This window comes from Suricata suricatta, chromosome 8 (genome assembly GCF_006229205.1).
Source record: "Suricata suricatta isolate VVHF042 chromosome 8, meerkat_22Aug2017_6uvM2_HiC, whole genome shotgun sequence".
Lineage (NCBI taxonomy): Eukaryota > Metazoa > Chordata > Mammalia > Carnivora > Herpestidae > Suricata > Suricata suricatta.
Window position 1 is genome coordinate 102075715 of NC_043707.1, and position 27825 is coordinate 102103539.

General features: G+C 34.2%; 1 protein-coding gene across 1 annotated transcript; it reads right to left on the reverse strand.

Annotated features, from left to right (window-relative positions):
* C8H1orf185 (chromosome 8 C1orf185 homolog) lies at nt 1-27825 on the reverse strand. The gene is made up of 5 exons (XM_029947903.1): nt 27795-27825; nt 19974-20079; nt 9445-9580; nt 2025-2061; nt 1-491 (listed from the first exon to the last, which is right to left on the reverse strand). The coding sequence occupies exons 1-5, from the start codon at nt 27808-27810 to the stop codon at nt 97-99; spliced, it is 690 nt and encodes a 229-aa protein (XP_029803763.1). The 5' UTR covers nt 27811-27825; the 3' UTR covers nt 1-96.

Below are 27825 nucleotides of genomic sequence, written 5' to 3' on the forward strand. Positions count from 1 at the left end.
TAATATTAGTATGGACATTTTAAGAGACTCCGAAGCTGGTAATTTGGTTTTAACTTTCCATGATTTCAGTGTATACAAAGTTTCAAAAGAAAAAAGTCATTCAATATTATGTTGAAATTTTTGTATTTCAACCTCTGCATTTCTTCGTGAAAACATTTCCTTAATGCTGTCATCTTTCTGATCATCATAAAGTGACAGATTCAGTTTGTTTTCAGTACATTCTTCTAATGAAACTGTTGACAGATATGAAAATACTTTTTCCATTAGAGGCTCCTTGAGGAAAGGTATTGGAGAGCTCTTTTTTGCTAGAGTATCACCAGAAAGCCAGTCATCGTCTGCTTCTATACTTCGGCTATAATAAGAATCAGATGGTAGTGTTGATAAACTTAAGGTAACACTACTGGGATGTGTTGTCAAGCTAGTCTCTGAAGGGTCGCAAATGACCCTTTTTGTTGCAAGGCAGAATCCATCTTTAGAGTGATCTTCATTTGCTGTAAAAGAAAATTAGACTATTAGCATTACATATTCCTAAGCCAAACCTTATTTATAAGAACAATGTTACTTTTTAAAATTCAGACTCCTTTAAGGGTTATAATGGACAGTGGGATGAAATAGTAAAATTCTGAGTTACTATCATCATCTTTACAATGTTGAATATGTAATTAGTAATTCTATTCTAAATAAAATTAACCTGTTTTAATGGGAGAAGATTCTAAACAGGCTAGAAAGCTCAGTTCTGGAATGTCCCTTAAACCAGAAAATATAGATAGTTTCTTAAGTATTTATAGCTAAGTATTCCCTGATTTTTTAAAATAAAATTTAAAAATACACACTTCTGGGGGCACCTGGGTGGCTCAGTTGGTTAAGCATCTGACTTTGGCTCAGGTCATGATCTCACGGTTCATGAGTTCACGCTGGGCATTGGGGTCTGTGCTGATAACCCAGAGCCTGGAGCTTGCTTCTTTGGGTTCTGTGTCTCCCTCTCTCTCTGCCCCTCCCCAGCTTGCACTCTGTCTCTCTCTTTCTCTCAAAAATAACCATTAAAAAATAAAAAATTACAAAAACATGCTTCTGTAAGATTATAAAATGTTTGGTCCACAGTGGGAAGGGCCTACGGGTTGGTTTTACACCAATTAAAGTAACATCTAACATTCCTAGAGTGCCTTGCAATATATAAACCAATTTGACATACTCACACATCTCAACTATCATCTCAATAATTTTTCAAGGTAGTTACTATTAGCACCATTTCACAAAAGAGAAGACATATTTAGAGACTGAAGACTCATCACAAATCTAGACTTCATCTAGACTTCTAGTTCTCTAAGACTAATGCTTCTCCCATTACATTATTTATGCTGAACATTTGGTATTTTAAAATCTGTTTTAGAAAATATCATACTATATAATATCCTAAGCATCTTTTATAATATATAAGTATATAATATTTAATATAATATAATATTAGTATATATCATTAAATTGTTTTAAATACTATTACATTTCATATATCCAACATTTCTTTTCTTTGCTTTCTTTTTTTTAAGGTAGATTTCATGCTCAGTGTGGAGCCCATGGCAGGACTTGAACTCACCACCCTGAGATTAAGACATGAGCTGAAATCAAGAGTTGGACACTTAACCAGCTGAACCACCCAGGTACCCCTATTTCCAACATTTCTTAAATTATGTAGGAGAATAACATTTTGAGGTACTAGGGACTATGGAATATGCATGATCTAGAGGATTATAAAACACTCATGTCTTTTGACACTGGCTATGATATTTTTGCTATAAATAAGGAACAAAAATTTGAATTACACATTTTAATTTAAGATACAACATTGCAAGTTTTGTTTTGGAAATATGCCCACTCACATGCTAGTCCATTAACATTTTCCTTGAATTTCCATGGTTTTAAAAACAGTATTTGGGTAACATTTAGGTCAGCTTCTTGACTTTTTAAGATGTGAATTGCTATAAGTTGGTTATGATTTCTTTTAATAAATTGTTGAGAAAAATTACCTTTTGTACATGTTGTTTCCTTTTTTCTTTGCTCCTCCTACATAAAAAAAGTTATTTGTATTTAAAAATGGAATTATTTCTATATAATTTTAAAAATATATTTAACATATATTTATATCAGAACAATATATTTAACTTCATAATAAATTTTTGATGGAACATTTTTTCCATGATATGAATTTATTTCACCAAAGATATGTTGTCAGAAAAGAAAGTATTGAGGTATCATCCAGAAAGAATGAATGGGTTCAAGAAGGCAGTCTCAGGATAGGGAATGAAAGGGTGAAATAGAGTTCATCCAGATTATTTCTTTCCTTCCTCACTAACTCAGAGTCACTTGGTTAGAACTAGAGATGGCTAAAAAAGTAATTAGAATTCCTAGACTTACTCATTTCACTAACCAACAAAAACAAAAAAGTGAATTTTATAAAAATGTGTCTATTCTTTTGAAGCAAATAAAACAGTTATGCAAACAATACATTCCAGATATGGTCTGGGAGGGGTCATGGGATAGCAGTTCTCAATTCGAGGGCATCAGTGCTGATTAAAATGCTGATACTTGGACATAACATCAGACCCTACTAAAACAGATTCTCTGGGAGGCGTTTGGGAGTATGCATTCTAACACATTCTGCAAATGGTTTTCCTTAGACCACTAGATATATAATGGGCTAGTACACAGGGTGTTTGGAATTGGCTGGAGAGATAATCACACTGTCTCTTGTGTTTTGGGAGAACAGTGTTAGTACTCTGTTCTTATCTGCATTGTCCTGTCTCCCAAAATGGTTTGCTTAGGATATACTGTACATATATATACGATATGTGTATGTATGTATATATGTGTGTGTGTATAGGATAACATTATATATATATATATATATATATGATAACATTAAGCACTTTTTTCACAATCAACTTTATTTGTCACTTTTACCTTTTATTAAGATAAATGTCTATATAGGCTTCTGATTTACCTTGCCAGATATAAGACCAATTAAATTTGTGACTCCTGTATAAATTATATTAGAATGCTGCCCCTCAGACTTTTATGTGCCTGTGTCTTACTTGGGGAGTTTGTTCAAACGCAAGTTATGATCCAGTAGGGCTAGGGGCAAGAGGGAGGTGGTCTGAGATTCTGTAATTCTAATAGACACTCCCAGGTAATGATAATATTGCTGGTCTGGGGACCACAGAATAAGGCCCTATAAATTTCACCCAAACTAAGGGAATAACAAAATGAACATTCTTACATATTGCTGACTATAATCAGGTAGAATGTTTCTGAAGAGCAATATAACAAATCTTCTAGAAATGCATTATGCCAAATTACTAATTTTGGATTTGTATAAGTATACATTTACCAGAATATTCTTTACAATATTGTTAAGCATTTTAAAACTCTAAATTTAAAATTCTAAAAGTAAAGAAATACTTAAATGTATTATGATACATAAATATTAATACAATGGATGTTCTTCCAACTATTAAAAATGATGCTATAGTATCAGAAGTAAGGATACTCAAAAAATGATGAGGACATATCAAAAAGACAGAGAAACAACCTTGAAGGGGTTCCCACTGGTTAAATTTGGAAAAATTTGAGCATCAAAATAATTGTAGTAATGGAATACCATCTGCTGAATAACACAGAAACTCAATCTATATAGATAATAAATACATAAAATAAAAAAGATAGGAACTCTTTTTCTTATAGTAGAAAGCCAAATGGCAAATATAGATGGAAGTGGTAGAATTAGAAAAACATCATTTTGCTAAGTTTTGTAAAGATTGGTTCAGGCAAGAATAATTTATATAGCTAGTAAGTAGAGTTTGATGAAGGATATTTACATGGTTACAAAGTGTCATCACACAAAGTACTTAATTGCTGGGGTAAAAACCAGAAATATAATATACTGGGTGAAGAACATTCATCATCCTGATTGTGTGATCAACTAAAGTCACTAGTGAAAAGCAGATGAACAATGTATATCTTCAGAGGTGACAAAATGAATCTGATCATAGGAAAGTCAAACTGAGTCTATGATCTATAAAATAACTGACTTGTATTATTCAAAAATGTCAATATCAGGAAAGACAATGAAAGGGCATTCTAAAATATACTGAACTAAATAATGATGAAAAGAAAACATAAAAATTTGTGGGATGTAGCAAAAGCAGTGCTTAGAGGAAAATATAAATATTAAAGGTTTATAGTATAAAGGGAGAAAAGTCTAAGAATAATAAAATTGAAAATTCCTAGCAAGACTGATTTTGGAAAAGAGAAATATAATCAGGAATAAAAAGAGTGCCACCACTAAAGAGTAACTTTATACTAATAGATAATAACATATAAAAAGGACAAATTCATTGAAAAACATAAATTTCTAAATCATACAAAAGAGAACATTGAAATAGCCCCATATCTATTACAGTTACTCAATTCATTGGCAAAAACTTTCTCTTGAAGAAAGTTCCAGATGTAGGTGACTTCATTTGTAAATTCTAGAAAAAACTTTGAGAAAGTAGTATTGCCAATTATACACAAAAATTTTTCAAAAAGTAGAGGAGCAGGAAACATTTCACAATTGTTTTGTGAGCAGAATAACTGTGATATTAAAGTCTAACAAAGCTATTACAAGATAAGAAAATTATAGAATAATACCTCTCATGAACATGGATGCTAAAATGATTTAGAATATATTAGTATATCAAATCCAGCAAAGTTTATTCTAGGAATATAAGGTTGGTGTAATATTTGAAATTCCATCTAATTCACATTAACAAAAGGGAAAATCCATGTGAATAATGTCAAAAGATACAGAAAAACCATTTGGCAAAATTCAACAAGCTTCATGACCAGAAAAACAAAAAAACAAAAAACTCTCAATAGACTAAGAATAGAAGGGAATTTCCTTGACCTGACAATATGCAGCTATAAAAATTCCATAACTAACCTCCAACTTACTGGCAAAGAGTTGAATGTATTATGCATTCTAAGATCAGAAATATAAAAAGGATAACTGTTCTCAACACTTCTATTCATCATTATACTAGAGGTCTTACCCAGTACAATAAGATGAGAAAATAAAGTAGAAGCATAAAGATTGGAAAAGAAGTAAAATTGATGTTTTTCACAAATAATGTGACTGTATTGAAGAAAACCCTATGGATTCTACAACAAATAAAGGTCAAAGAGCACAGGTCAAGATATATATCAGTTGTAGTAAAGATGGCAATTCACTCTAGACTATTTTATAAACTAAATATAATTCCCATCACAATCTCAACAGGATTATTTGTAGCCAGGGATGTTTATCTTAAAATTTATATGAACAAGCAAAAAATCCAACAAAAGCTTAAAAACAGTTGAAAAGAAGAATGAAATTGGAGGAACCAAATTGCTCAATTTTATGACTTACTATGTAGCTAGAGTGTGGTATTGGTAGAACTAAACCTGCAGGTGAATAGACAGAGAATCCAGAAATAGACCCACACATATATGCCCAACAGATTTTTGACAAAAGTTACAAAAGCAATTCAGTGTAGAAAGGATAACCTTTCCAATAAATAGACATCAGTAGCCCCCAAAATGAACATTGACCTAAACCTCACACCTTATTAGAAAATTATCAAAAAGCAGATCAAAGATAGAAATATAAAATGTAAAACTTAATACCAAAAACAATCTTGAAAAAGAACAAAGTTGGAAAATTTTCTGATATTAAAACTTACTTCAAAGCTATAATAATTAAAATGTGGTACTGATGGGGTGCCTGAGTGTCTCGGTCAAGCCCCAACCTCAGCTCAGGTCAGGATTTCACGGTTTGTGAGTTCAAGCCCCGCATGGAGCTTTGTGCTAACAGTTCAGAGCCCGGAGCCTCTGCTTCAGATTCTGTGTCTCTTCTGCTTACACTCTAGCTACCTGTCTCTTTCTCAAAAAAATTTTTTTAATGTGGTACTGATATAAGGATAGGTATATAGATCAATGGAATAAAATTAAGATTCCAGAAACAAATGCTCACATTTATTGAAATTGACTTTTGACAAGTGTGTCAAGACAATCAAAGGGAAAAGAATAGTTTTTTCAACAAATGGTTTTGGGATAACTAGATATCTATCTGCAAATGAATAAAGTTGGGCCCATACCTCAAATCACATACAAAAACTAACTCAAAATAGATCCAAAATTTAAATATTAAAGCTAAAACTGTTAAAACTTTTAGAAGAAAACATGAGCATAAATCTTTACTACCTTCAGTTGGAAAAAGGTTTTCAGATATGACTAAAGCTTTTATCTTGAGGAAGTCCCAGTAGGTCGTTTTTGCTTTCGTTTCCCTTGCTACCAGGCTCACGTTAAAGAGGTTGCTGCCTGTGTTCTAAAATGTTGATGGTTTCCTGTATTACATTTGTCTTTTATCCATTTTGAATTTATTTTTGTGTGTGGTGTAAGAAAATGATCCAGTTTCATTCTTTTGCATGTTGCTGTCCAGTTTTCCCAACACCATTTGTTGAAGAGACTGTCTTTTTTCCATTGCATATTCTTTCCTGGTTTGTCAAAGACTAATTGTCCATATAGTTGTGGGACCATTTCCGTGTTTTCTATTCTGTTCCATTGATCTTTGTATCTGTTTTTGTGCCAGTACCAGACTTTTTTTTTTGTTTTATTGTTACAGCTCTGTAGTATATCTTGAAATCTGGGATTGTGATACCTCCAGTTTTGTTCTTCTTTCTCAAGATTGCTTTGGCTATTTGAGGTCTTTCAACTTTAGGATTATTTGCAAAACATAAAATTTGATCTATTCATACAATAGGATACTGTATAACAGCCCATAATGAACTATGAGTATACGCACCAATTTGGATGAATCTCAGAAACATAATATTGCATAAAAAGGTGGTAAGAGTATATTAGACAAGGAGTCTAAACACATGTAATTTTAATAGATTGTTCAAGGATCTATAGTATTTGTGGTAAAACCATAAAGAAAAGCAAATAGTTAGCTGCAGTTACAGGATAGTGAGTCCATAGAAGGGTGAGGGTACAAACTGTAAAGATAAATGACCTGCCTGCCTGTCTCTAGTAGGTGAGAAAGGGGCCAATACACAGGGAGAAATTGAGGTGAGAAAAAGAGCAACAAGAAGAAAAAGAATCCTTTTGTAATTAAAGTGATTATGGCTGAGGTCAGCACTACCTTATTCTTTTCATATCATGTTTTCACTCTATGTTTTATACTAATTTTCTTCTAAATTAGGTTCCTGAATCAAAAGTCCTGAATAATATTTTATATTTACTTGTCCGTTATTTATCTCTCCCACTAGGCTATAAATGTCAGGGGAGCAGGCTCTCTTGTCTTTCTTTTGCACTACCAAATTTCCAGTTGCCTACGACAGTGCCTGGCATATAAGCCTTTATTAGATATTTGTTGAATGAACAATACACAGTTAAAATTCAGGACTACTATATATGTATTTCTTCCATCATAGTATACTCATGATATTTTTGTAACTCTCTGTATCCATCGTTAGATGAAGACAACATTATACCAACAGTATCTAGCAAAATGCCTAGCATGTGATGGGTACTGAGTAAATTCAATTATTAAATGTATACATAGAAACATTTTTTTTCTCTGCAATGCAATCTAAATTTCAAACAATCCTTCATTTGAAAGTCATAGCTATTGATCTTTAGAATTAACTTGATCATTAAACTCACCTGCTTAAAACCCCCCATAATTAAAATGGTATATGTTTCTCACTATGTGGCCAGGCACGATGAGTGTTTTTTACATATTGATTCATTTACTTCCCATAACAATTCTATGGAGATGAAATCACCATCACCGCGATTTTGCAGAAGAGGAAACAGACACACAGAAATTGAGTAATTTGCCTAAGATTACACAGGTAGTAGTGGAAGAGCCAGGATTCCAAACTACATCAACTGACTCTACAGACTCCGTCCTTGACCATAATCCCATGATGCCTCCAGTGGATCTGTAAAGGCTATGGAGTAAAATCCAAAATCCTTAGGCTGCAAGGAAGAATCCTCACAACCTTATCTCCAGGATCTTTTCCCAGCACTTCCTCCTATGAATCCTAGACTCTAAACATTAAAACATTTTTACTGAACACATTATTTACTTTCATAGCTGCAAGACTTTAAACATAGATTATCCTTTGTTTTCTTTCCTCCTGGCAAATTATTTCTTTCTCCAAATCCAGCTAAAAATGTCTTCTCTGTGAAGCCTTCCTCAATTTATGCTCCCTTGCCTGCATTTCTTCAATTTTATGGCACTTTACACATTATGTTGTAATTTTTAGATTATATGATTTTCTTTGCTACTAACTTGGGGCTTGTCTAGGTCTGAACTCATATCTTATTTGTTTATATGGTCTCAGTGCCAAAACCACTGTTGTCATATTTAAGGCACTTGAAAAATATTTGTTAAACAAATGAACACTGAGTTCAACTTTAGTTCAATATTCAGTATGTAAAATGAAACTTTGATACCCTATCAATTTGTTGCTATTTATTTATTAATGCTATAATAATAATAATGTTATCAACCACTAATACTTACTTTGTTTAGTTATATCATAGCTTTAAATTTCTACTGGTATCTCCCTTTTTTACTTTTGCATGTAACACTGTTTTTGACATCACATAACAGAAAGTTAACTATGTGTCTGCCATTCCCACTTGCAATGTACTACATTAGCATCTCTAAGTAAGATTCATATTTTAACCATCCTTAACAGGGAGCTTCCAGAGCTTAGAATAAAATTAAGTCTTAGTAAATCCTTGTTAATTCTACTTAATTTCATTGAGTTGGCTTTGTTAGATTATTTGGTTATCGGAGTATCCTCTTATTTCCAAATCACTTTCTTCTGACAGGCCTGGCGATTTTGTTTTTTCTTATACCATGTGTCTTCAATAACAATCACAGTATGAGGAGTGTAGGCTGTCAGGTTAGAAATACAGAGAAGCGGGGCGCCTGGGAGGCTCAGTCAATTACCGACTTTGGCTCAGATCATGATCTCACCCGTTGGTGAGTGTAAGCCCCATGTCGGGCTCTGCGCTGATGCTGAGAGCCTGGAGTCTGCTTCAGATTCTGTTTCCCTATCTCTCTGCCCTTCCCCTGCTCGCACTCTCTCTGTCTGAAAAATAAATAAACTTCAAAAACATTTTTAAAAAAAGGAATATAGGGAAGCAACTATAAAAGCAGACATTTTCCTTTAGTTTTTCAATTTCTTATAAAACTAACCCGTTTGGATAATTTAAATTTAGCTCCATGTTATTGTCCCTCAAATATGAAAGTAACAATGGATACTCTTTCAAATTTAAAGACAACAAGCAGTGCTGACATGGTATCAAATAAATTATTTGAAAATATTTATATAAAATATTATACACTACCTGTAATTGGCATCCTCCAGTATGAAAGTTTCGAGAAATAAAAACACACTGAGAATGAGGTTTAATCTTTGCCTTTGATGATCTTTGCCTGCATTTCTCATCAGTTGCTTTAAATTTGGAAGTTTGAAATATTTCTCTGAAAAATATTTTATAGAAGATATTTAAACATGAGTTCCATTATAAACCAATTAAACTTTCTAATAGTTATACATGAAGGATTAAAAATCAGAATATATTATTATATATTATTTTTTAAAACACAAATCAATATACATATTCTCATATGTTACTGATTTCATTACACCTATTTTATTCATAGCATGTAAATTAAACTACTTCTTATGCAGGGTTTAATATTTCCAGTTTAAATTAACCATGAGTTTTTTATATCCTTCTTTCTGGCTGTGAGATAATCAATCTACTTTCATGTTAATTAGTCTTTTCATAAGTTTGCTTTCAATGGCAAAGGAAATGAAATGAAACTCATCAGTTTTATACTTAATAATATACTTGGCCAAAGTAAGATGAAGGAAACTGAATTGAAACTCATATATACAGTGCAAGAGTACGTGTGATCTTATCCATGCAACACAAATAATTTTGAGAGACTGTTAAAAATAATCAACAAGTAAAACTCCAGCTGATCAAAGAGAGTTAAGTATAAGGAAATGTAGTTTTTAACAGTCATTCTAAACTTAACAATTAAAAAAAATTATGCTGATTACCATTTCTTCTTACAGAGGTACTAGAAAATTTCTAAATTAATTCAAGAGATTACATTATGTTACTTAATGAGATATAGGCAGTTAGGATTCCTTCATTCATTGAATTCAATTCCCTTAAACATTTACTGAATACTTGCCACATGTTGGGCATTATGCTGGGTGTTGTGGCAGCGGAGAAAAAAAACACAACCACTACCTTCATAGAACTGTTATTGCTCTCATGGAGCTTAAATACTATTAAGGAAGGTAGACATTAATATAATACTGACAAGAAAATGAAAAATTACAACTTTGGAAAGTGTTTCCAAGGAAAGATACCTGGTGTACTGTGTAAGTATATAACGAAGGGAATTAATCTGGTTAGAGAGGTCAGGGAAGACTTTTTTTTTTTTTTAATTTTATTTTATTTTATTTTTTTTAATAGTTTATTGTCAAATTGGTTTCCATATAACACCCAGTGCTCAGGGAAGACTTTTCTGAGGGAGAGATGATTAAACTGGGCATCTGAGGAAATAGTAAGATATTAGATAGGTGTGATGGAGGAAGAAAGATGTAGAAGAAAGAATAGTCAGAAAGAACAGCGAGTATCAAGACCTATGGGCCACAGTAGGACAGTGTATCAGAAGCAGTGAAAGCGAGAGGGGAGTGGGAGGCGAAGTGGGGCCTTAAAACCATGTTGTCTTTCTTTATCCTAAAGCATTAAGAAGTCCTTTATAATATAGTGGTGATGGGATGGGATGATTGGGTGACTTGATTAGATATTTATTTGGAAAATGTCTGTCTCAAGCGTGGAGAAGAGAGTTAAGGAGCACGATGCTGAAGGCAGAATGTCAGTCAACTCCTACTGCAGCAATCTATGTGAGGGATAAGGATAACTTAAATAAGATGGTGGCAGTGGTAATTGAAAGAAATCTATATATTTGAGTGATTTATAAGGTAAAATAAATAGAACTTGGTGATGCTTCAAGTTCTATTTATTGGGAGGTGTAAAAGGGAAAAAGACACCAAGCATCTTTTCAATTTTCAGAGAGAGAAAAAACAATCCTTCCTTAACCTCACATTCTCTTCCAGATATGGACCCATTCATTTATCAACTTCCCTTCACCAAAACCACAAAACAAAACAAAAATCTTCCTTAAAGAGAGGTCTGTGCTTGATTCAATTTTCTTACCTCCTGTATTTTATTCAAATGTAAGCTTCCTAACCCATCACTCCACCAAAATTGTTAAAGGTCATCAATAACTTTCATGTTGCCAAATCCAAAAATTATTTCTCTATTCTCATCTTTCTTAACTTCTTAAGCACTTTCAATATCATCATCTCCTTCTTCTTGAAACATTTAAAATTTTTTTTTCCATTTCTTTTTTTATAGTTTTAAATTCCAATATAGTTAACATACAGTGTTATCTTAATTTCAGGTATAAATACAGTGATTCAACAATTCCATACATCACCCAGTGCTCATCACTGCAAGTACACTCCTTAATCCACATAATTTATTTTACCCATCCCCCCTTACTTCCTCTCTGGTGACCATCAGTTTGTTTTCTATGGTTAAGAGTCTGTTTCTTGGTTTCTCTCTCTCTCTTTCTCTCTCTCTTTTTCCTCCTTTGCTCATTTTTTCCGCTTAGATTCTACATATGAGTGAAATCATATGTCTTTCTCTGAATGAACTTATTGCTTTTAGCATTATACTCCTAGCTCCATCCATATTATTGAAATGGCAAGATTTTATTCTTTTTTTCCCTTGGGCTGGATAATATTCCATTGTGTATATATACCACATCTTTTTTTTAAGTTTATTTATTTTGAGAGAGAGGCAGCATTAGTGGGGGAAGGAGGGGGGAGAAGAAGGGAGGAGAGAGAGAGAGAGAGAGAGAGAGAGAGAGAGAGAGAGAGAGAGAGAGAGAGAAATCCCAAGCAGGCTCCACACCATCAATGCAGAGCCTGATGCAGAGCTAGAACTCATGAACCTGCTGAACTCAGGACCTGAGCTGAAACCAAGAGTCAGAAGCTTAACTGACTGACCCATCCAGGCCCCCCAGTATACCACAGATTCTTTAACCACTCATTGATTGGTGGACACATGGGCTGCTTCCATAATTTGGCTACAGTAAATAATACCACAATAAACATAGGGGTGATATATCCCTCTGAATTAGTGATTTTGTCTTTTGGGAGTAAATAACCAGTAATGCGATTACTGGATCATAGGGTAGTTCTATTTTTAAGTTTATGGGAACTGCCACACTGTTTTCACAGTGGTTGCACCAGTTTGCATTCCCACTAACAGTGCAAGAGGGTTCCTTTTTCTCCACAACCCAACCAACACCTGTTGTTTCTTGTGTTTTTTAGCCACTCTGACAGGTGTGAGGTGATATCTCATTGTGGTTTTGATTTGTATTTATCTGGTGATGAGTGGTGTTGAGGATCCTTTCATGTGTCTCTTGGCCATCTGGATGTTTTCTTTGGAGAAATGTCTGTTCATGTCTTCTGCCCATTTTTAATTGGATTATTTATTTTTTGGTGTTGAATTGTATACGTTTTTTATGTATTTTGGATACTAACCTTTTATCAGATATGTCATTTGCAAATATCTTTTCCCATTCAGTAGGTTACCTTTCAGTTTGGTTGATTATTTCCTTTGCTGTGCAGAAGATTTTCATTTTGAGGTAGTCCCAATAGCTTATTTTTTTCTTTTATTTCCCTTGTCTCAGAAGACATATGTGAAAAAAATGTTGCTAATGCCAATTACAGAGAAATTGCTGTCTGTCCTCTCTCCTAGGATTTTTATGGTTTCAGGCCTCACAATTAGGTCTTTAATCCACTTTGGATTTATTTTGGTGTATGGTGAAAGAAAGTGGTCTAGTTTCATTCTTTTTCATGTGACTGTCCAGTTTTCCCAACACAATTGGTTGAACAGACTATCTTGTCCCTATTAGATATTCTTTCCTACTTTGGTGAAGATTAATTGACCCCAAAATTGTAGGTTTATTTCTGTGTTTTCTATTCTGTTCCATTAAGCTATGTGTCTATTTTTGTGCTAATACCATTCCATTTTGATTACTGCAGTTTGGTAATATAAGTTGAACTCTAGAATTGTGATACCTCCAGTTTTGCTTTTTTTCAAATTTGCTTTGGCTATTTGGGGTCTTTCATGGTTCCATATAGAAATTATGATTTTTCATTCTAGTTCTGTGAAAAATGTTGGTGTTTCTATAGGAATTGTATTAAGTCTGTAGATTCCTTTGGGTAATACTGGCATTTTAAAGTAATTGTTCTCCCAATTGATGAGCATGGAATGTCTTTCCCTTTCTTTGTGTCATCTTTAATTTTTTTTTAATTTTTAAACGTATCTTTATTTTTAAGAGAGAGAGAGAGAGAGAGAGAGAGAGAGAGAGAGAGCTAGTGGGGGAGGGACAGAGAAAGAGGTAGACACAGAATTGGAAGCAGACTCCAGGCTCTGAGCTGTCAGCACAGAGACCAATGCAGAGCTTGAACTCATGAACCATGAGATCATGACTTGAGCCAAAGTTGGACACTTAACCAACTGAGTCACCCAATTGCCTCTGTGTTCTCTTTAATTTAATCTTTAATTCCATCAATGATTTATAGCTTTCAGAGTACAGGTCTTTCACCTCCTTGGTTAAGTTTATTCCTAGGTATCTTTTTTTTTAATGTTTATTTTTGAGAGAGAGGCACAGAGTGCAAGGGGGGAGAGAAAAGAGGGAGGCACAGAATCCAAAGCAGGCTTCAAGCTCTGAGCTGTCAGCAGAGAGCCTGATGCAGGGATTGAACTCACAAACTGTGAAATGATGACTTGAGCTGAAGTTGGATGCTTAACTGACTGAGCCACCCAGGTGCCCCTATTCCTAGGAATCTTAATATTTTTGGTGTAATTGTAAATGGGATTGTTTTCTTAATTGACCTTCTGCTCCTTCATTATTAGTGAATAAAATTGTCACAGGGGAACCTGGGTGGCTCAGTCTGTTGAGCATCCAACTTCGGCTCAGGTCATGTTCTTCTGGTTAATGAGTTTGAGCCTGACATTGGGCTCTTTGCTGCCAGTGCAGAGTCCACTTCAGATCTTCTGTCCCCCTCTTTCTCAGCCTCTCCCCTGCTTGCATGCTCTCTCAAATATAAATAAACATTTAAAAATATATAGATTTATGTACATTGATTTTGTATCCTGTGACTTTACTAAATTCATTTATCAGTTTTTGTAGTTATTTTTTGCAAAGTCTTTAGGGTTTTCTATATATAATATCATGTCATCTGCAAATACTTAGAGTGTTATTTCTTCCTTAGCAATTTGGATGTCTTTTATTTCCTTTTGTTGTTTAATTACCAAGGCTAGGGCTTCTAATACCATGTTGAATAAAAGAGGTGAGAGTGGACATCCTTGTCTTGTTCTTGATCTTAGGAGGAAAGCTCTATATCCCCCCACTGAGGATAATGTTAACTGGGCATTTCTCATACATGGCCTTTATTAGGTTGAAGTATGTTCCCTCTAAGCATATTTTTTGAGGGTTTTTATCATGAATGGATGTTGTTGTTTGTCAAGTGCTTTTTTGTGTGTGTACTGAGATGATCACATAGTTTTTTATCTTTTCTTTTGTTGATGGCATGTATCATGCTGATTGTTTTGTGAATATTGAACCACCGTTGCATCCCAGGAATAAATATCACTTGGTTGTGGTGAATGATTATTTTAATATATTGTTAGATTCTGTTTGCCAGTATTTTGTTGAGGATTTTTGCACCTATGTTCATCAGAGAGATTGGCCTATAGTTCTTGTGTGTGTGTGTGTGTGTGTGTGTGTGTGTGTGTGTGTGTCTTTATCTGGTTTTGGTATTAAGATAATGCTGGCTTCATAGAATGAATGTCGAAGTTTTCCTTCTTCTATGTTATAGAATAATTTGACTAGAATAGGTATTAACTTTTCTTTAAATGTTTGGTAGAATTCACCTGTGAAGCAGTCTGGTTCTGGACTACTGTTTGTTAGGAGTTTTTTGATTACTCATTTAATTACCTTTAACCTTTCTTATAGGACTGGTATAGTGGCCATGAGTTCTTTTCACTTTTGTTTATCTGGGAAACTATCTCTCCTTCTATTCTGAACTTGCTGGATACAGTATTCTTGGCTGCAGATTTTTCCCTTTCAGCACTTTGAATACATCATGTCAATCCCCTGTGGCTTGCAAAGTTTCTGCTGAAACATCAGCTCATAGCTTTATGAGGTTTCCTTTGTATGTAGCTCTCTCCTTTTGTCTTGCAATCTTTAATATTCTTTCTTTATCACTTTTTTTTGCTACTTTAATCACTTTATGTCTTGGTGTGGACCTTCTTGGGTTGAATCTGTTAGGGAATCTCTGTTCCTCTTGTATTTGGATCTCTGTTTCCTTCCCCAGATTTGGGAAGTTTTCAGATATTATTTCTGCAGATACACTTTCTGCCCCCCTTTCTTTCTCTTCTCCTTCTGGGATCCTTCTAATATTAATGTTATTATGCTTGATGGAGCCACTGAGTTCTTATAAGTCTATTTTCATCATTCACTATTTGTCTTTCACCTGTACAGCTTGATTACTTACCATTATTCTATCCTCTAGGTCACTGATATGTTTCTTTGCTTCCTGTAGCCTACTATTTATTCCACCTATTGTATTTTTAATTTCATTGTTTATGTTCTTCATCTCTGATATGTTATTTTTTAATCTCTTTGTCAAGGTTCTCTTTTCTGAAGTCCAGTGAACTTATGATCATTACTCTAACTTCTGTATCAGGCAGATGATTTATTTCTCTTTCATTTAAACCTCCTGCTGTGATTTTGTCTTGTTCATTCATTTGAGACATATTTCTCTGTCTCCTCATTTTGTCTAACCTTCTGTGTCTGTTTCTTATGTGTTAGAAATCAGCTGTGTCTTCTGCTCTTGAAAGTAGTGGCTTTATGAAGAAGAGGTCCTGTAGTGCAGTGCAGTGTAGTATTCCCTGTTCACCAGAACCTGGCTTTTCAGAGGAGTCTCCTATGTTTGTTGTTTGCATCCTGCTATTGTGTCTGAGTCACTTTTCATTCAAGTCTGGACGTCTGCACTGACTTTTTGCCTGTTGCGTGCTGTGCTTACTCTCTGCGATGTTAGTGAGATCCAGGTAGGCCAGCTCTGAGGGGATGTGACAGTAGAAGGGCTCAGGGGCAGGGCAGCGGTGTTAGCAAAATTTACACTCAACCCCTAGTCCTAGGCTGACCCCTCCACAGTCAGTGTATGGTGGTGGTGGTGGCAGCCAACTGAGAGAGCTTGGTGGTTGGGTGGGGCACATGGGGTGCTAACAAAATTTGCACTGGGCCACTAGTCCTAAGCTGGGTCCCCCCAAAGTGTGGTGGCTGGAGGGGCACAGCATGTAGAGGCAGTGTGTGGGTGCAGTGTGCATAGCATTAACAAAACTTTCACTGAGTCCAGGGCAGAGACTGCAGGCTTGGAGTGGGCGAGTCCTCGAGAGAACTTGTGGGTAGGGCACAGTGCTAGTAGGGTAGGTAGCAAGTACCTGTGCAGCGCCACCTCTCACAGATGGCTCTGTGTTTATGCTTAGGGGGAGGGGAGGAAAATGACACCTGCCAACTCCTTTGCTCCCAGTGAAATCCCCCAACAAGCTCTGAAATCAGTAGAAACAGAGATCCCTCCCATTCTCCTCTATGTTTCTATGTTGCCTCTCCTCAGGCTGTTGCTGTGAGGGCAGAGACCCAACTATCACTTGCCCTCTGACTTTGAAAACTCCAGGCTCCAGTATGGGGATTTGTTTTCTCCATGTGGGTTTCCTGGTGTTTCCCTCTCTACATAACCACAGCTCCCTCTCTCCTGTGGGCAACTCCTGACCACAGTTTCTGCATTTCCTAGTTTCTCTGATGCAGCTTCTTCTCCACATTTAGTTGTGGATGTTGTTCTGCCAGTCTTTGGAACTTTTTCTGGTTTATTGACTTAGATGTGAATGATATCGAGCTGTAAATATGGGATAGGGCAAGCTTAGGATCTTCCTACTCTGCCATCTTCCCAGTGCCCTTGAAACTTTTTCTAATTTTGACTTCCTTGACAGTGTACCTCTCTGGTTTTCCCACTGAGATGTTGATTCTTCCTATTGTTTTTACTAGATTTCCAAATGTGGGTGAGCTGAACTTTCTCCTCCTTTCCAACAATCACTCTCTGGTTAGTCTCACCCATTTCTATAACTTAGAAACCCTCTGTTAATTGATTGCCTAAATCTTCAGGCTTGACTTTTCTCCTAAAGTTCCTACATGTATATCTGAGGATTTGACATTTATAATGATGTCCAATAGACTTTCAAACTTATATCCAAGATGTAACTCCTAGTTTATCACTATTCCCTCAGCTTGCTCCTCTTTCTAATCATCTTCTCATTTCAGTAAATGGCATGATCAACTACTCAGTTCCTCATGGTAAAAACGTAGGCGTTAGCATTAATTCTGTTGTTTCACTTTCTCTCCTTACCTTATCCAGCCTATCAGCAAGCCCTGCTAATTTTACCTGCAAGACACATACCAAATCCACCCCCTTCTTTCCATCACCTTTACTTCTATATTAGTCCAAGACACTATCATCTCCGACCTGGACTATGCAATAGACTCCCAATGTTCTCTGCTTTCACTCTTGCTCAACTAAAATTTAGGCTTCAGAGAGAGGTAAGAAAAATCTTTTTAAAATATGAGTCAGAACTCTCATACATTGCTGGTTGGAGTAAGTACCCGCTTTGGAAAACTGTTCAGCCATTTGCTATAAAGTTAACTATATGATCCAGCAATTTCACTGTTAGGTGTTTACCCAAGAGAAGTGAAAACACATGTACAAAAATATTTATACAAGAATGTTCATAACAGCCTTATTCCTAAGAATGTAAAACTGGAAATGACCCAAATGTCCATTAACAGAATAAGTAAACTGAGGTATATTTACACACCGAAATACTACTTATTAGTAAAAAGAATGGAATACAGTTAAATACAACATGCATGAATCTCAATAATATGTTTAGTGAAAAAAAACTAGACATAAAAAGTCCATATGATTCTATTTGAATTAAATTCAAGACTAGGCAAAATTAATCTATGGTAATAAAAATTAGAATAATGATTGCCAGGTCGCCTGGGTGGCTCAGTCAGTTGGGTGTCCGGCTTCAGCTCAGGTCATGATCTCACGGTTTGTGGATTCGAGCCCCATGTCTGGCTCTGTGCTGCCAGCTCAGAGCCTGGAGCCTGTCTTTGGATTCTGTATCTCCTTCTCTCTCTGACCCTCCCTTGCTCACGCTGTCTGTCTCTGTCTCTCAAAAATAAATAAAAAACATTAAAAAAATTTTTAAAGAATAATGATTGCCTTTGGGTGGAAGGTGGGGAGTGACGCCTGGAAAGGAACATGAGGCAACTTTCCAGGGTGATGGAAAGTTGTATATTTTGACTGGGGCTGTGAATACATGGGAATATACTTGCTGAAATTCATCATCATACATTTAAAGTCTATGTACTTTATTGTATGCATATTATATCTCAAATTTTAAGAAGTGTTATAAAAATGTAAATGATCTATAGGTGATATTTTAGTGTCCTTATAAGGGGCATGATATTACTGCTACCTCATGGGGTAGTTATGAGATCTAAGTGAAATCACATATAAAGCCCTTAGAACAGTGCCTAGTATGTAGTAAGCACTCAATGTTAGTCATTATTATGCTGATAGTGTTATTCCCCTGCTTAAAACCCTATGGTGGCACAAATAATAAAATCAAACTCCAGATTCTAGCCTACAGCATCCTATGTGATCTGGCCCTTTTCTACATCTTCAGTCTGATCATTATTTCCCTCACTCACCATAATCTACTCACATTAGCCTTCTTTCCCTTTACTGAACAATACCAAGAACATTACTATGTTAGGTTTGCATACTTGCTATCTCTTCAGCTTAGAAAGCTCTCTGACAAAGTCTTCAAATGTCTGTCTCTTTTAACTCAGATCTCAGATTAAATACCGCCTACTTGAAGAGACATTCCTTGGCCACTTTATTTTTCATTATCTGTCTCTCCCCGATGGCAGTGCTAGTCTATGAAACAGAAATCCTGTCTGGCTTGTTCACAGTTGTATCCTCAGACCCTAGAACAATGGCAGTCACCCAATAAGTATTTGTTAAAAGAATGAGTAAGTGAAGATTTTCTAGTGTTCTGACTTGTGCAAGGGAACAGATAATATGCATTAATTTTCTGAAATAGGGAATACAGGAAGAGTATGTGCAAGAACATGTTAAAATTTACATTTCGTAAGCATCAAACAAAGAAAATACTGAACTAAATAATCAAAACCATCAAATTTTAGGGTTTTCTGTCTCTGGAAAAAGACTACATTTTGACTATACCAGAGTATTCTGTCAGCTCTTATCTTAAATATCTCCTAAAGAAAGAGGGTTTTTCTGTGTCAGTAATGTTTTTAACCTCTAAACTAGAAATCAAAAAAAATTTTAGTGTATAGCCTTATAAATTGAGCCCATGTCTTCCAAAGGATAAAATGTATCTCATTATTCCTTAAAATTTTAATTCATGAAGACCACTATGATGGTACTCACACTGTTATACTAGTGGGACTTCTTTTTCCAGGCTATTTTAAACATGTAAAGCTTTCCCTCCCCAATCAAAGTGTCTGTAACCAAACCTCAAGTTATAGAATCTATACAACTATAGTTATTTAATACCATTTGAAAAGTCTTTCTTTGGATTTTTAAGTGAAAAGAAGTTAAATATTTAATAAACCTTACCTTCGTTTGCAAATCAGGAACCACAAAGCTGATGCCAAAGCAAAGAAACCAATTCCCAAAGTAACAGCACCAGCAGCCACAAAACAGGTTAAGGGGTTTAAAAAACCTATACAAATAAATTATAAAAGATTATTTAGTACATGTATCTTTATTCTCTAGGTAAAATTAAAAGACATAATATTTCAAAAGATGTTACATAGTGTAGTGTTAAGACATTAACCAGGAAGTTTGGAGACCTGAATTGTAGGGTCCTGTGCAATCTAACAAATTTCAAAACTCTGAATTTGAGATTTTCACAGGGCCTCATGATGATTAGGGTTCAGGGCACATTTCTCTGACCTTGCTTGGATACCTAAATTGTGTTTATTTTTGTATAGCCATTACCTCTTTTTTTTTTTTTTTTCTTATTCTGGATCTCTCCTTTCCCAGTCCAGTTGTGAATTTTTATATTATTTTTTTTTCAGTATCATTCTTGGCAGTCCTCTAAATAAGACACTTTGCATTTCAAAATTTATATTATCTGGGGCACTGGGTGGCTCAGTAGGTTAAGCATCCAACTTTTGGGTTCGGCTCAGAGCATGATCCCAGGGTTGTAGGACTGAGCCCTGTGTCAGGCTCCATGCTGAGCATGGAGACTGCTTGAGATTCTTTTTTTTTTTCTCTCTCTCTCTGCCCCTCTCCCCTGTTTGCACACACATTCTCTCACAAATAAAAAAATAAAATAAAATTTGTATTATCAATCACTACAAGACAGTAGATGGGGGTAATAAAGAACAAATATGAGAAACTTCAAAGTATTTTAGAAATCTTTGTCCTCATTTTATCCCAGGAACAATAAAAGATCAAGGCCAAAAGTTAAATAAATGCAATATAAAATAATAGCAGTGTAAATCAATATATAAAAAGCAATATAAAATAATAATAATAAAATAACAAATAGGTTAAGGGATTTTAAAAACCTATACAAATAAATTATAAAAGATTATTTCATGCATGTGTCTTCATTCTCCAGGGAAATTAAATGACATAATATTTCAAAAAATAGTACATAGTGTAGCATTAAGACATTAACCAGGAATTTGGGAGACAAACTTACAAGTTGGAAAAGTCTATTGGAATTATACGGTATAACTCTTTAACAGATTATAAAATTGAGGTCCAGGTAAGATTAGGCTGCAGATTAAAGCCAGTCCTCTGGTTTTATTTTGTTTGTTTACTTGTTTGTTTTTTCCTATTATCTTACCCCTACTACCAATCATCTTAATACTCGTACATATTGAAAAGAATTAAGACTAAAGAATACATGAGGTAATAATAGCCAAATTGGTCAAGTATTTATTGAGATTCTTGTATCTGATACCTAAAAATAAAGCAAGTTGTAGGGAACTTTACAGGAAGCTGTATACAGCACTCAGGGACTTAAAACAATTTAGAAGTACAGTTGGTTGACCCTTGAACTACATGAAAGTTAGGGGCACCAACCTCTGCACAGTTACAAATCCATACATAACTTTAACTCCCCCCAAAACTTAACTACTTACATATGTACATATATAAACAATGGCTTACTATTGACTGGAAGCCTTAACAATGTCATAGTCAATTAACACATATTTTGTATTTTGTATGTATTATACTATAGTCTTACAGTAAATAAGCTAGATAAAAGAAAATGATATTAAGAAAATCATGAGGAGAGAATACACTGTCAGTCCCAACCCATGTTGCTCAAAGGTCAACTTCATGTTACCTGGGAAAAAAGGGTTTAAAAGTGTAAAACTATAGACTACAAACTGATGGTTACCAAAGGGGAGGGGAGTAGTGTGATGGGTTAAATAGGTGATGGGAATCAAGGAGTGCACTTGTGATGAGCACTGGGTGTTGCATGAAAGTGTTGAATCACTAAATTAAGTATATGCCTGAAACTAATATTACACTATATATTAACCAAGTGGAATTTAAATAAAAATTTAAAAGGTAATATAAAATTAATGGAAGATCTTTATGTGGGAACACATTATAAATTCCACTAAAAATATGACATGATAAAGACTTAGTTCTCATACTTTTGTTATTTCCTAAGTAATTTCCGGCTTCCAAGATGATGCCTCTCAAGTCTTAGTTTTCTTTGGGTTCAAAAGATGTCTAAACTTGGGAATTAATGGTACTGAAAAATTATTCCAAAAAAAGGAATACTTACAATGCAAAAAAACCCCTTCTAAGTGCACATAACAAAGTCAATTAAATATGTTATGATGATACATATGAAAAATATAATATTCTTTATTTAGTGCGAGGTTTCTCAACTTCAATACTACTAATCTTTTGGATCAGATAATGTGTTGTAGGGATTGTCCTACGCATTGTACCAAAGATTTCTCCAGGCAGATGTATTCTGGGGGCAAAACTGCCCCCAGTTGAGAATCACTGACTGGCACAGTGGTATGTGGAAATATTAGATAGCATTCAGTGATAAAAGCAAGATAGATAAAATGCATATTTTTTAAAAATTAAAAAGAAATAGTTGTACTCAAATACAAGATAAATATTTCTAGGGGTGCCTGGCTGGCTCATTTGGAAGAGCATGCAACTCTTTATTTCAGGGTTGTGAATCCGAGCCCCACGTGGGGTGTATAGATTATTTAAGAAATAAAACCTTGAAAAAAAAGATAGAAATTTCTATGGAAAGAAAGAAAGAAAGAAGAAAGAAAAGCAATACAAAGAAATAAATAGAGGCCAAAATCACAGGCATGTGAAGCACTTAGATCTGGAAGCAAGAATTAGTTGAAGAAACAGAAAATCATTGAGACAGGACTTAGATCAAACCATCCTTTGGTACCATGTATGACTCTATAGTAACAAAATCTCTGAGGGAATGGAGTCCTGAATCACCAATAAAAGACCAAGAATGGGGCACCAGGGTGGCTCAGTCGGTTAAGTGTCCAACTTTGGCTCGGGTCCATGATCTTGCGGTCCTGTGAGTTGGAGCCCCACATTGGGTTCTGCACTGACAGCATGGAGCCTGGAGCCTACCTATGGTACCTATCTAAGAATTCTTTCCCTAATAGGCCACAAAGATTTTCTCCTATGTTTTCCTATAAAGGAGTTATAGTTTTATGTTTTACATTTAACTTACGATTCATTTTGAATTACTTTTTGCAAAAGGTATATGTCAAGTTCCTTCCCCCCCCTTCAGATATGTTTATTGAAAAGAGTATCATTTTTTCACTGAGTTGTCTTTGCACCCTTGTCAAAAATCAAGTAGCTATATTAGTGTCAGTCTATTTCCAGACTCTCTATTCTCTTCCCTTGATATATGTTGTCTATCCTTTTGCCAACAACAACAGCAACAACAATAATAATATCTAGCATTCATATAGTAAATACTACATGCCAAGCACTGTTCAATGTATTATATATTTAAACTCATTTAATTCTCACAAAACAACTCTGAATTAAGTACTGTTATTTCCTCATTTTATAGATGAGGAAACAGATGAGACAAAATAAGGTTAAGGAACTTGTTTAAATGCACACAACCACTAAGCGAAGAACAATAGAATCTAAACATTGCTAAGGTTCTTCCTTATCTAGATCGGGTGGAGAATAGAGACATGGAATATCATTATATTTTGTTAGAAAAAAAACCCAGTTAGGTATGGATACTGCTACAACTATGCACAACAAAGTAGATAAATTTCATAAATATTGTTGGGCAAAAGAAAACTAACATAAAATTCAAACAGTTATCTGAGGAGTTCAAGAATGCTGATAATGTTCTGTTTCTTGGGCTGGGTGCTGTTTATATAGGTGTGTTCAGTGAAAATTCATCAAGGCTAACACATAACTGAGTAAATTAGATATATATGTAACAGCATGAATAGAACTGAGAAACAATGTTCAGTGAGAAAGCAATTTCCATAAATTTGTATTCAATTGTTCCAATTATGTATTGATTCCAAGTATGCACATTAAAAGAAAAAACAAAATAATACTTATTTTAAAAACACATTAATATAATAGAAGTATAAAAATACATTAAATTCATGATATTTGTTGTGTCTGGAGAGGGAATGAGGGGAAAGGGACTATGGATAGAACATAGACTTTATCTAAAATGTTTTATTTCTTTAAAATATGAAAGATCTGAAGCATATATGACCAAAATATATGCATTTAGTAGGAGATGACATGAATGCTTGTTATCCCTTGTCCTTTTCCTTTTTCTTTTCACTTTTCTGGTTTTCATATTTACATATATGAAAAAACAATATATATGTTTTTATATATATTTCATATATATGGTTTTCAATGTATATTTCACATACATATATATATTCTCAATTTTGTAAAAAAAAAAAGGAAAAAATTAAAGGGGAGAAACATTTGTATAAGGAAAAGAATCAACATTGGTTATCTCTGGAGTAAGGGCTTATAGTTACAATTTTCCACTCTAGACCTGTGTGTATATTTTCTACAATGTGTATCTTAGAAAAATCAGGAAAATAATTTAAGCTTCCTATGTAATTCCTGACATCTATGTAATTTCTGATACTATAAGTCTTCTTGTAGAACCTTCTCTATTGTTATCACTGAGATGATAGCCCACTTAACTGTCTTAGTCTATGGATCTCTGCCTTCTTCTTTATTTTTTATTTTTTCCAAATCTCCTTTAGGGAAGAAAATAGGTGTGATTAGTACACCATCATAGTCCCTAGTTTAAACAGGTCATTTACATCTTAGGGAAATCCCAATGAGGTATAAAGAATCTGAAAGTTTCCAAACCACTTTACCAAGAGAAAGACAAATTACATATTTGTTAATACCTTCAACAAGTCACACTTTCTCTCTAAATTCATCTGTAAAACAAAAAGACTGGACTCTGTGATCATTAAGATCCCCTTCTCACTTTAAAGTTTTAGTCAATATATATTTTAAAGAAACATTATATACAAACATAGTATTTTTACTTTCTTGATTCTGCTCTTAAGTAAAGTAAGTCCACTCTTAAGTCTAAAGTAAGGAATCCTCACTTTCAGCAGTTACTGTATCACATCACCTTGTTTGTCTTTAATAATTACTATCATAAATAATTTTCTCTACTTACTGGTTTATTGCCTATTGTCTCTCTTCTCTACCAGAAGGTAAGTCTTTCTTACTATTGTATTCTTAGAGTTTAGAATAATGACTGCTTACTCAAGAAATGATTGATATTCAATGAATGAATGATAGTCACTGTGTTAAATGCTAGTATTACAAAAATGAATAAGTATGTTGTTTAGTAGGAAGGCCATACTTGTGAAAAGGAATAATCGCAATAAAAAAGTATCTAGGTATTATAATAGAAGAAATAAGTACAAAATGCAAACACAGGTAGATTTATAAAAAGGTAGGGTAAATTTTAAAAAAGCTCCGTAGTTTAGTTAAACTTTCTATTGCCAAACGTTTGCCAAGAATTGGTGATTGAAAGATAAATAACACATGATAATGGAGTTTATAATCTGGAGGAGACAAGACTTTAAACGGATATGTTCACTAAAATATTCTAAGTGCTATGATAATGACCTTTTGGCAGTGTTAAGAAAACAGAAGCAATTTGACCAAGTGCAGAAACTGTTCTAGAGATAACACCTGAGCTAAATCTTATGGAACAAGTAAGAGACAGCTAGACAAGAACATTATGTCTTAAATCAGGTTATGATTCTTCCATCTTAAAATAAATAAAACTCTCTCCTGGCAGACCGTCCAGCATACAATTGACCTTTTTTTTTTTTTTTAACCATTTGTAGCCTACTTAAAATGAGGATTTCTACTTCTTCACATCTATTTCCAAGGCATTAATACCTTTATTAACGCTAAAAATTGGTCGTCCTCTCTCTTTTGCCTTGGCATCAGTAAAGTAGATTCACTCGGTTTCCCTCCCATTTATGTATCTGAACCTTTATTGCCTTTATAGGTCCCTCTTCCTTAGCCCATCTATCCTTTAACATATCTATCTATATCTAATACATACTTTATGTTGATATAAAGGATATATATTTATGTATTTATAAATCTGCATATATATCCTTTAACATATCTGTCTAGATTTAGATTCTGTCGAGGTATTTAGGGATATAGATAAATAAAGAAGTTACCTAAAAATACCTGTATGTATATCTTTTCCCAAAACTACCAGGTATTTGTACCAGGAGTGTTTTCAGATTAGTTTTTGCAATGATTCCAGAACTATAAGTCCTGTTTTATTTTTTGAGTTATTCACAAATTACCTGTTTATTATACTCTTTTAGGGTGTTGCCTAACGTCTCAGGTTACAAAAATTCAACAAAAATCTTTTGAACACCATGTGTAGAATACTGTTTCAGACACCAAGTGAGGGATAAAAAGCCACTTACGTAAGAATGAATCCTTGCCTTGAAGGTTTAAAAATCTATAAGATATAAGCAAGGTTCATATGCAACCAGTTTTAAAAGCTGACCATACTGACTTTTTAGTTGGTGTCTGCGCTGAGTGATTAGAAGACTAACCAGACCCGTCTGTGAATATGGAAAAGTTACTCATTGTGCTGGTTGGATTTTAATGTTCTTATTTGAGAAATGGGAGTCATACTGTCCATCTCACATGATTAGAATTAGAAATAAAAGAGAGATGGGGCGCCTAGGTGGCTCAGTCGGTTGAGGGTCAGACTTCAGCTCAGATCATGATCTCAGGGTTCGTGGGTTTGAGCCCTGCATCATGCTCTCTGCTGACTGCTAGCTTAAAGCCTGGAGCCTGCTTCATATTCTGTCTCTTTCTCTCTGCCCCTCCCCTGTTCACGCTCTGTCTCTAAAAAATAAATAAATGTAAAAAATTTTTTTTAAAAAAAAAGAAATGAGAATGTTGCAAGGTATTAATAACATAAAAAACAGGAAGACATCTCCAGCTTCACATGCATATACCAGGCCACAAAGCAAAACTCAAGTTTTATAGAATCATTATTACATATACCACATTCTCTGAAAATAATACAATTAATTTTGAAATTAATAACCTAATATATACCCTAAGAAAAGCTCCCATACTTGTGGAAACTTAAAATCACACTGAAAATAACTTATGCATTAAAGAAGAAATCAGTAGAAGTTTGAAAATAAGTACAAATAACCAATAATGATACGTACGAATACTTGTAGCAACAAAGCTAGAGCTAAATTCAAGGGAAATGTATGGCCCTAAATGCATATATTAGAAAAGAAAGCTAAAAAATAATGAGTTTATTCCTCAAATTACAAGTTGAAAAAACAAGCAAAATAATCCCAATAACTAGAGAAAGGAAATAAAGAACAAAAATTAATAAAATAAAAATTAAGAATTTGGTAAAGATTAATAAGATTGACAAATTTCTAGCTAGAATAATACCAAATAAAAAAGGCATAAGTAAATAATATTTAAAATGAAAAAAGAATATAATTACAATTATAGCAGAGATTAAATTCTTTCAATAAATATAAATAATAGTTTCAATAAATTTATGCTAATATTTTTTAAACTTATAAATTTCATATATACCTAAAAAGTGACTTACAAAAAGTGACTCAAGAAGTAACAGAAAACCTAAATGAATATGTATCCATTAAAGTGAATCAGCAGTTACAAAATTTCCCCCAAACAAAACAGCAGGCCCAAAAACTTTACAATTTCTACTGTATACCCAGGATTCAAGTATTTCTTATCTTATACAGTCTCTTCTAGAAAATACAAAGAGATTGCTGGTTGTTTGTCCAAATACATTTTCCCCTTCTTCCCAGGTAAAAAACTAGACTGTGTCCCAGCTTCCCATACCATTAGGTGAAGCCATATGATAGAGTTCTAA

What these genes read in the sequence shown, in the direction of transcription:
- C8H1orf185 (XM_029947903.1), bottom strand. An exon ending in TTCCTGATTTGCAAACGAAG is followed by an intron (nt 9,581 to 19,973) that starts GTAAGGTTTATT and finishes AATATTTTTCAG; the next exon opens with AGAAATATTTCAAACTTCCA. An exon ending in CTGGAGGATGCCAATTACAG is followed by an intron (nt 2,062 to 9,444) that starts GTAGTGTATAAT and finishes TTTTTTATGTAG; the next exon opens with GAGGAGCAAAGAAAAAAGGA.